At 43.9% G+C, this 11,134-nt stretch overlaps 1 protein-coding gene across 4 annotated transcripts in view; it reads left to right on the top strand.

Annotated features, from left to right (window-relative positions):
• The first annotated feature begins 822 nt into the window (after positions 1-822).
• Positions 823-11,134, top strand: part of Rnf157 (ring finger protein 157) — a 69,078-nt gene continuing 58,766 nt past the window's right edge. For 3 of the 4 annotated variants that reach the window (XM_026404741.2, XM_077801339.1, XM_026404744.2), the window contains exon 1: positions 823-979. In XM_026404741.2, coding sequence (XP_026260526.2) covers positions 892-979 — 88 coding nt within the window. In that variant the 5' untranslated portion in view covers positions 823-891. The remainder of the gene's footprint in view (positions 980-11,134) is intronic. The other variant, XM_026404742.2, reaches the window with a different exon arrangement.

The raw sequence follows: 11,134 nt of genomic DNA, 5'->3' as shown, positions 1-11,134 counted from the left end.
CAAAGGCCACATGCAAGGCCTTTCCAAAGTTTCCAGGGTCCAGTTTCCAAGCTACTGGCAGCAGGTGGATGTCTTTATCTCATCCTGAATTGGTCCTAACTTTGGGCAACCTGAGTCCAAGGGAACCATAAGCAAATGGCACACGTACAAAGTTCTGATTGGGAAAGGGTTGACCACGTCTTCCTAGCGGGTCTTACGGAGCCTGGGGACATGCGCTCGGCAGAGCACGCGGGGTTCAAGTGCAGGGGCGGGAGAGATGTCCATGCCTGGGGAACCCACCCGAACTGCGCGCCCCTGTGCGGGGTTTCCGACAGCAGACGTCGGCATATGCCGAGGGTGGGACCGGGCAGGCAGCCCAGGGCCGGCACGCTTTCTGATGCTGGGACAAAGGCGGGAGGAGGCAACTCCCCGCGCGGTAACCTGACCAGGACTGACAGGCGGACGGGACGCTTCCCCGCCCTGCCCCGGTCGCGAGCCCTCTGCCGCGGCCCCGCGCGCTGGTCCGGTCGCGGACCCGCGCGAGGCACGCGCCGCCGGCCCCGCCGCAGCTCACCGCCCATTGGCTGGCCCGGCGCGGACGCTCCCGCCCCGCCGCGCCATTGGCTGGGCCGCCGCGGTCCCCGCGCGAGCCACCGCTGACATCACGCGGCCTGCGGCGGCTGTGGCGGCGCCCCCGGCCCAGCCCCGAGCCCCTTCGGCAGAAGTGCCGCTGCGGTGCCGGGCGGAGGATGGTGCGCGGCGCGCCGGGGGTCCCCCGCCGCCAGAGCCGCCGCGCCGCAGCCCAGCTGGACGAGGCGGGCAGCCGACCCCCGCAGCGGGCGCGGGGCGGGCGGCCGCGGTGAGGCGCGGAGGGCGGAGGGGCGCCAGGGCCGGCGGGGCGCCGCAGCGGCCATGGGGGCCCTGACGAGCCGGCAGCACGCAGGCGTGGAGGAGGTGGACATCCCGTCCAATTCCGTGTACCGCTATCCGCCCAAGTCCGGTGAGGGCCGGGGGAGCGGGAGCGGGGCGGGCAGCGCGTCGGGGGTGCCGCGCGAGGCCGCGACCCGGTGGCCGAGGCGGCTCCCAAACCGTCTTCCGCGCGGGAGGGCGTCGAGGAGGCTGAGGTCGCTTCCCACCCTGGCGAGGGGCTGCGCTGGCGCCTGCGGGGTCGCCGAGGTCACCCTCCACGGAGGACGTGAGCAGCCTCCATGGTAATCTGCCCTGCGACAGGGACGCGCGCCTGCAGGGATGCGGCGACGCAGGCGGTCCGCGCGCAGGGCTGCGGGCTCCGCATCGGTGCTTGGCACCTGTACCCGGTGCTGCCCCTGGGCTGCCGCTTCGGTGCCTCCGGGAAGCTTCGAGCTGCTTTTCCCGGAGTAGCTTCCTCTGCCGGCTGGAGGAGGAGGCCGAACCGGCGTGCGCAGTGCTGGTGCAGCCCCAGACGCTGTCAAAAAGAAAAGGCACAAGTGTCTCAACAGGAATGTTTGGAGTCTTGAGTGTCAAAGGCGCTCGGACGGTCCCTCTGCCGCTCTGGGACTGCGCCGAGGTGTTTGAAATGGATGGAATTACTGTGTTTGTTTTCAGAAGCGTACCTTCGCGCAAAGAGGGATCTGCCTCCAGCCGCTGGGTTGCAGCTTCAGCGCTGGAGGTGCAGGAGGATTTTACCCACCGAGGAGAGAGCATCACTAGGTGTCCCGCTGAGTGACAGTCGGCCCGCGTCGGATCTGCTGGCTTCTGACCCAGCTCAGCTATCTGCTCTTTACCTTTGGTGTTACTCTCCAGACTTGCGGGGACCGTGGCTCCCACCTTGTCTCTAGCCTAGGACCTGATGGGAATTCTGGTGATCTGGGATTGAGGTGTCAGAACTGGAGCTGAGCCGACAGTTTCCTTTTGGTAGAATAAAGACGTGTTAATGAGACGAGCTGGTTTCCCAGCAGTAAGTCCAGTTCCTGCCAGGTGAAAGCGGTGGCGGCCAGACAATGAACCTGTCTCCCTGCAGAGTGTCTGCCACAGCTCTTTTTCTCACTGCTTTTGTGCCAAAGAATGAATCCTTGCAGAGATGGGTATGTTTTAAGAGCTGTGTTAGACAGGTCCAGGACAGTGCTATGGGTCGTTAGTATCTTAACAAAACTCTGGCTAATTATGATTTTGTGAAACCAGTGCTAAAGAAGGCATACATCTTGGATTTTTTAGTGGATAAAAATGTGCAGTAGGATTTTTGCATTTTTTTCTTACATCACTTGGCTTTTATTGATCAGGATATCGAGCAAGTTTTGCTGAGCTTGGAGTTTTCAATAGTTTGCTGCCTTACCCTCCTTTAGACTTGATATTTCACAAAGGCAGTTCTCAGAGGGTTTCAACTACAACTGTGAACCTCGGATAATGATAGTAAAAGGATAATGGGCCAACCCAAAACTTCTTTAATACTTATCCACTCTGCCAGTCTTTAAAAGTTTTACCTAGGGCTGGGGATGTGGCTCAAGTGGTAACGCGCTCGCCTGGCATGTGAGTGGCCCGGGTTCGATCCTCAGCACCACATACAAAGATGTTGTGTCCACCGAAAACTAAAAAATAAATATTAAATTAAAAAAAAAAGTTTTACCTAATTATAACTCATATTGTTTTTTTTTTTTTGTGGGGGTGGGGGGCAGTGATGCTGAGGATTGCACCCAAGGCCTTGTGCAAGTGAGGCAAGCACTCTACCAACTGAGCTACATCCCCAGCCCCTGTAACTCATTTTAAATCAGAAGTTATGTATGAGAGAAACAGTATAACAGAAAGTAAAAATCAGAACATCCATGTTCCAGTCAATATACCTTTATGAACATGAAAACTTGGGGGAGTTTGCACATGTGTGCTCTAGGCCAGAGGCATCTCCACCCATCTGATCCTTAAATTGATCTGGCTCTTTATGAATTTATAGTGTTTTGAACCTGACATCATCTGTTGAGTGAATTGGGTCCAGATCCAGATCCACTCATTTTTTTGGTAAGAATGGAGACCCAGAGAAATGAATTGGTGGGGCTAGGGTCATGTAGCAACTTAGATTTTTTGTTTGTTTGTTTGTTTTGGGGATTGAACCCATGCCTTGCACATGCTAGGCAAGCGTCCTACTGCTGAACCATATCCCCATCCCTCATGCAGCAAGGTTTTTGGCCTCTGCTTTTTTTTTTTTTTTATTTTTAATAATACTGAAGTGGAACCCAGGGGCGGTGTACCATCTGAGCTCCATCGTCAAACCTTTTTATTTATGTATTTATTTTTATTTCAAGACAGGGTTTCACTAAATTGCCCAGATTGACCTTGAACTTGTGATTCTCCTGCCTCTGCCTCCTGAGTTGTTGAGATTACAGGCGTGTGTGCCACTACACCTGGGTAGTGCCCTTCTTTGTAGCATCTTTCTCTGCGTTTTACATGGACAGTCTTGTCCATGATGATTGTGGAGTGGAGGCTATTTTCTGTAAGAACCAAGGTAAAACTGAAGAGGATTGTCCCTGTTGAGGAATCAGACTGGGTTGATTGTTTTTTTTTTTTCTTTTTGTGTTGGGGTACCAGGGTTTGAACTCAGGGGTATTTGACCACTAAACCACAACCCCAACCCTATTTGTATTTTTATTTAGAGACAGGGTCTCACTGAGTTACTTAGCACCTTGCTTTTGCTGAGGCTGGCTTTGAACTTTTGATCCTCTTGCCTCAGCCTCCCAAGCTACTGGGATTATAGGCATGAGCCACCGGGATTATAGGCATGAGCCACAGTGCGTGGCTAGACTGGGTTGATTTTAAGAAGTGTCCTTAACCTGCTTATTGATAGTGGAACAAAGCAAAGAGCAGGTCTTAGCTTTCTCTAGGTGATGGAACATGCCTAGAGACCAAGTGGAGACTACCCTCTGGCTCTCCAGTACAGAAAGACACTTTATCATCTGTTATGTTAGTCATCCTAGGAGAAATTGCTACCCCTTCTTCCCTCCCTCCCTCCCTCCTTCCCTTCCTTAGTTTTTTTTTTTTGGAGGGGTACTGGGGATTGAACTCAGGGGTACTTGACCACTGAGCCACATCTCCAGCCCTATTTTGTATTTTATTTAGAGACAGGGTCTCTCTGAATTGCTCAGGGCCTTGCTGTTGCTGAGGCTGGCTTTGAACTCAGTCCTCCTGCCATAGCCTCCCGAGCTGTTGGGATTACAGGTGTGTGACACCGCACCAGGCTAAATTTTTTTTTTAATTTACTTTTTTATTTAAAAGAGAGAGAGAGAGAGAGAGAGAGAGAGAGAGAGAGAGAGAGACAGAGAGATTTTTTTTTTTTTAGTTTTTGGCGGACACAACATCTTTGTTTGTATGTGGTGGTGAGGATCGAACCCGGGCCGCACGCATGCCAGGCGAGCGTGCTACCGATTGAGCCACATCCCCAGCCCCCCAAAATTTGCTTTTTAATTGTAGGTAGACACAGTAACTTTATTTTTTTGTGGTGCTGAGGATTGAACCCAGTGCCTCACTCATGCTAGGTGAGTGCTCTACCTTTGAGCCACAACCCAGCCCCCAGCTAAGATTTGTAATAGATATTAATTTTACGTTGAACTTGAAATATTTAAAAAATTACTGAGAATGGCTGATTTCAAGTTGACTTGAGTTCACTATTTTTTTTTGCGGAGAGGCATTGGATATTGAACTCGGAGCCTTGTGCATGCTATGCAAGTACTCTCCAACTGTGGTACATCTCCACCTGACTGGTTTGGGGCATACAGTGAAAGTCTTATTTTCACTACTATTGTCCATCTACCTAGTTCCCCTTCCTCTCCATACATCCCCATTCCTATGCCACCACTGCTGGCTTTTTTCTATTTCTTCTAGAGTTTCTTTTGTAAACACAAACATACATGCTGTTTAGACTGTTCTTTGTTCTTTCACTTTCAGAAATATTGGAGATCTTTTTACATTTTCTCCAAAAGAACAAGGTTCCTTGTTCTTTTATTTAAATAGATTTTTTATACTTTATTCATTTATTTATTTGTTTTTATATGGTGCTGAGGATCAAACCTAGTGCCTCACACATGCTACATGAGCGTTCTATCACCGAGTCCCAACCCCAGCCCCTCCTTGTTCTTTTTAACAACTGCATAATATTTTTCTGGGAGTGTATCACCATCATTATGATGGGGCACTCAACCACTGAGCCATTTTATTTAGAAACAGGGTCTCACTGAGTTGCCTAGCACCTCACCGTTGCTAAGACTGGCTTTGAACTCATGATCCTCCTGAACTCATCAACCTCCTAAGCCTCTGGGATTACAGGCATGTGCTACCTCGCCTGGACTCATAATTTTTTTTACACAGTCTTATTGATGAACATTTGGCCTTTTTCAGAATTTTACAGTTGCAAAGAGTACAGCAATGAATAATGTTATGCATATGTTCTTAGGTGATTGTTAGTTTTGTTAATGAATGCACAAATTTTATTAACCTTTTAAGTAACAGAGGCATGATGGGGATTAGTTTTCTGTACAGTATTTGTTTTCTGTTAGCATAGAGAGCAATTTTTCTTTTTGGTACTGGGGAATTGAACCCAGAGGTCCTTAACCACACATCCCAGCCCCTTTTATTTTATTTTTTGAGACATGGTCTCATTAAATTGCTTAGGGTCTTGCTAAATTGCAGAGGCTGGCTTTGAACCTGTGACTCTCATGCCTTAGCCTCCTAGTCCCTGGGATTACAAGTGGGTGCTTTTGCTGCATTTGGTTGTGACTTTGAACTTTTTGAGTTAGAGGCCATAGGTGCTTTTAATCCTTATCTAAGATCTTTGTTTCTTCAAAAGCTTATGATCATTTGTTTAGAGATGGTAATTTTTATGCATATGTGCCTACTTTCTGACAGGAGTATCTTCATTAATAGAAGTCATTGGGCCTGCTTTCTGTATCCAGGAAGAAATAAGCATGCTATAAAGACAACTAAATCATGTGAATCAGTACCTCATAAAATTTGGCTAGTTTCTCTATACATATTTGAACAAATTATAAAATAGTACTAGTTTATTTTGTGAAGTTTTAAAAAGTAGATCTCATAAAAATTTAGAATGGTAATTAGAATCCTGCCCAGCTAACTTGGTCAGACCTTGAATTTTGCTTTGTAGGCTTTTAACTGATTGAATGAACTCTCCCTTATCTCCCTTACCCCCCCCCCCATAAAAGGAAATCTCCTTTGTTTAAAATCAGAGGATATTAATCACATCTACATCATCATTCTTGAGATTTTTGTTATTGGAGTACACATATGCTTGTCAAATGGGTCTCTTCCATGGCAAGAGCAGTTTTTAAAAGCATGTATAAATCTTTGACTTTCAAATAATTGTGAAAGTTTCTCTTAGCTCTGAGGTGTATCAATTTATTTATTTTTAAATTCTGTTTTTGTTTTTTGTGAGAGTGGAGACTGAACCCATGTCTACACACCCCCAGCCCAGTTGTGCATACCATGGGATTTGTTGTTACATATACATACATTCACACCAGCACACCATGCACAATAGAACAAAATAGTTTGGCCAGTATCCTTCCCCAGTACTCCACCTCCCTCTTGCCTCCCACCCTTTGTTACTTTCCTCTATTGATTTCCCTTTGATTTTCATGAGATCTCCCAACTTTCTTCTCTCTAAGTTATATCCCTAGCCCTTTTTAGGTCAAGACAGATACTCACCAAATTGCTAAGGCTGGCCTTAAACTTGTGATCCTCCTACCTCAGTCTCCTGAGTAGCTGGGATTATAAAGTGTCACCACACCCAGCAACTTATTTACTTATTTATTTAGGGGCTGGGGAATGTACCCAGGACCTCACACCTACTAAGTCTGTGCTCTACTCCTGAGCTACACACCCCCAGACCATTTGTATTATTATATTTTAACACTTAAAATATAATAATTCTCTTACTTTTTCTTTTCGGTTTTTTATTTTTGATGATGACAAAGAGGTAAGTTTGGAAAAGAACGGGAGACTAACTCTTTGTTAGAGATTCTAAAATTCCACTAAGTAATTCCTGACAGTTGGCAGGTATGTTCTTTCTTATTTCCACATTTTTTAAAAAAATTTATAGCTGTAGATGAACAGAATGCCTTTATTTTATTTGTTTACTTTTATGTGGCGCTGAGGATAGAACCCAGTGCCTCACGCATGCTAGGCAAGCACTCTACCACTGAGCTACAGCCCCAGCCTTATTTCTACACTTTTTGTTGGTGCATTATAGTTGTACATACCCATGGGATTTGTTGTTAAATGTACATACATGCACACCATGCACAACAGAACAAAATAGTTGGGCCAGTGTTGCTCCCCAGTACTTCCCCCTCCCTCCCACCTCCCACCATTAGTCTCTTTCCTCTATTGATTTCCCTTTGATTTTCATGAGATCTGCTCCCAACTGTCTTCTCTCTAACTTCTGCATATGAAAGAAAACAGACTCCTTGACCTTCTGACTTTGACTTATTTCACTTAATCCATCCATTTTCCTGCAAATGACATAATTTCATTTTTCTTTATGACTGAATAAAACTCCATTGTGTATATATACCACATTTTATTTATCCATCTTTATTCATTTATCCACTTAGGCTGGTTCCATAGTTTGGCTGTTGTGAATTGTGTGGCTATAACATGTATGTATGTATCATGATGTCTTTAATTCTTCAGGGTAAATACCGAAAAATGGTACAGCTGGGTCATATGGTGGTTCCATGCCTAGTCTTTTGAGGAACCTCCATACTGGTTTCTATAGTGGTTGTACTAACTTACAATCCCAAGAGTTTTTTCCTCCATATCTTCTCCAGCATTTATTTGCATTCTGGATGACAGCCATGCTGACTGGTGTGAGATGAAATCTTTTTTTTTTTTTTAAATCTTTTTTTTTTTTTAAGAGAGAGAGAGAGAGAGTGTTTTCTTTTTGATATTTATTGTTTAGTTTTCGGCGGACACAATATCTTTGTCTGTATGTGGTGCTGAGGATCGAACCCGGGCTGCACACATGCCAGGCGAGCGCGCTACCGCTTGAGCCACACCCCCAGCCCGAGATGAAATCTTAGTGTAGTTTTGATTTGCATTTCCCTAATTACTAATGATATTGAACATTTTTTCATGTATTTGTTGACCATTTGTATTTCTTCTTTTGAGAAGTGTCTGTTTAAATCATTTGCCTTTTTATTAATTGGGTTACAATTCTCTTACTTTTGAAATCCCTATTATTTGTTCTTTATACATACTTTACTTCATTGAGAGCACACCAATTAATTTTAATTCTTGGTTTTGTCTTAAGATTTAGAGGCTTTGGCTTCTTTATCCAATGGTGTTTTATGTCCTTTTGATGTGTGGCATTTCTTTTCCCTTTTTCCGTATCCTCATGAACACATTAATCGAGCACCTGCTGTATATTATGTATTGTGCTGGTACCAGTGTGTAGATTTTGATTCATGTGTTTGTGCTTTGATGCTATGAATAGGAGAATAGAAACCCTGAAATTGAATTTTGTAATTTGTGATGTGGGCCACAGATGATGGTACTGAAAACACAGGTATTTGGTGGCTGATATCAGCAGAGTAACAGAACCAACAAGAGGTAAAAAGGAGATTTATTTTGAGGAATTGGCACATGTGATGGTGGGGCTGGCAGGTTTGAAATCTCCACAGCAGGCCAGCAGACTGGTAGGATTCCTAGGTTACAGTCTAAAGGCAGAATCCCCTCCTTCCTGGGAAGCCTCAGGTTTTGCTCTTAAAGCCTTCAGTTGATGGAAAGAAGTCCACCCATATTTTCAAAGGTAATCACCTTTACGTAGTCAGTTGGTAGAGAGATGTTAATCATATCTACAAAATCCCTCACAACAGCATATAACCTTGTGTTTGGGCAGACAACTAAGCACCATAGTCTAGCCATAACAGTCATGGTGGCTTCCTATTTCATTTTTATTAAAAAATGTTTTTTGATACTAGGGTTTGAATCTAGGGTGCTTAACCACTGAGACAGTTCCCCAGCTTATTTTTATTTTTAAAAAATATTTTGTTAATTCTAGTTGGACACAAAACCTTTATTTTGTTTTTACATACTTAGGATTGAACCCAGTGCCCCACATGTAGAACAATAAAAAGTTATACATTCTTTAAAAATCATTCAGCCAGGCCAAGTGCTACATTCCTGTAATCCTAGCTACTTGGGGAGGCTGAAGCAGGAGGACCACAAGTTTAAGACCAGCCTGGGCAATTCAGCAAGAACCTGCCTCAAAATAAAAAATGAAAAAAAGGGCTGGGGATGTAGCTCAGTGGTAGAGCACTTAGCATGCATGGGGCCCTGCATTCCATCCTCAGCACAGTAATAATAATGATGATGATGACAATAATAATTTAGAAATTACACTCCTTGCAAAATTTCAGTGCTTATTACTTAGTGCCAGAGGTAGGATGTATGCTTATATAAATAAATAAGAAAACATAATCATGTAGGCTCTATCCCAGGAATACAAAGTCAGTTTAATATTTGGTAATTAATTAATCAGTGCTAATGCATCATGTTAATAGAACAAAGGACACATCACCTCAATAGCTGCAGAAAGGACATTTGACAGAACCACCACCCATAAGTGATAAAATAACTCTCCATGCTAGGAGTGAGAAGGAACTTGCTCATCCTAAGAAAGGGCATCAAAGGAGCATAGGTGTTTTACCTAGGTGAGATACTGGACGCTTTTCTGTTCTTTTGCAAGGGATTTATATTACCTGTATAATTTTTTAAAAAAATATTGTTTAGTTGTCAGTGGACCTTTTATTTTATTTATTTATATGTGGTGCTGAGATTCAAACCAGTGCCTCACACATGCTAGGCAAGTGCTCTACCACTGAGCTGTAGCTCCAGCTTACCTGTATAATTTTTAAAATAGAAATATGAATGACACAAGCAGCACTCTGGTATTAGAGTTGATGTGAGCTGTTAGAGGTGTTTGGATAGATGTGTTTGGAGAATTTTAAAATTTTTTAGTTTTTGTGACCTAAAGCTTAAAGCATGTTATTGTAATGTCATGTACATAAGATTTCTCAAATGTGTGAAAATCCGATGGAATTCCATAGCCAGTTTTCGTATAATTTAACTTTATGTGAAATTTAAATGCAGTTTATTTCCCTGAAATAATCAAGTGTATAATTCCATTATTCCAAAAGTAAATAGTTCAAGATTAGTATTTTTCACCTATAGACAGGCTGTTTGTTCAATTTATTATGCTCTGACCTTAATACGGAAAAATACAAAATGAAGAGCAGATTGACTACAGATCTCACAATAAAAACTCCTTATTAACATTAGATAGTAGCTAAAATCCAAAATTTGCTTGTCTGTTTGTTTTATAAAGTATAAAGTTTTTCATGACTTCACAGAGTTTAAAAATCTTTGGTTTGGAATTGTGTCATGACAGTAAATAAATTACTGTTTCTAGCTGGGTGCAGTAGTGCACGCCTATAATCCCAGCAATTTGGGAGGCTGAGGTAGGAGGATCACAAGTTTGGGCCAGCTTGGGCAACTTAGATCCTGTCTCAAAATATAAAAAGGGCTGAGGATGTGGCTCAGCGATAGAGTACCCCTGGGTTCAATCCCCAGGAAAAACAAAACAAAAAACAATGAGTGGATTGATTTTTTTTTCTTTTTTTGAGGAGGAGAAAGTGAGATCTTATTTATCTGAGTCAGCTCTTTGTGTACACTAACTTTAATGGATGTTGGCAACTCTCGGTTTATTTCTGTTTTATAAGCCTGATCTTAGAAAATGACTTTTTAAAATTTTTATTCTTTTAAAGAAATGAGGTCTTTCTCTGTTGCCCAGGCTGGCCTTGAACTCCTGGGTTCAAGTGCCTGAGCCTCCAGAGTAGCTGGGACTGTATGTGTGCCGTGACCATGCCTGGCAAAAATAATGTTTTATTTTGGTTTTGGGGGCTGGATATTGTATCTGGGGTGCTTTACCACTAAGCCACATCCCCAGACCTTATTTATTTATTTATTTTGGTACCGGGGATTTAACTCAGGGGCGCTTTACCACTGAGATACAGTCCCAGCCCGTTTTTTTTTTTTTTTTTTTTTGAGACAGGGTCTCACTAAGTTGCTTAAGGCCTTGCTAAGTTGCTGAGGCTGGCTTTGAACTTTCGATCCTCCT

Source organism: Urocitellus parryii, chromosome 7 (assembly GCF_045843805.1).
Source record: "Urocitellus parryii isolate mUroPar1 chromosome 7, mUroPar1.hap1, whole genome shotgun sequence".
In the NCBI taxonomy this organism is placed as follows: domain Eukaryota; kingdom Metazoa; phylum Chordata; class Mammalia; order Rodentia; family Sciuridae; genus Urocitellus; species Urocitellus parryii.
This window is presented reverse-complemented; position numbering and strand designations above follow the sequence as displayed.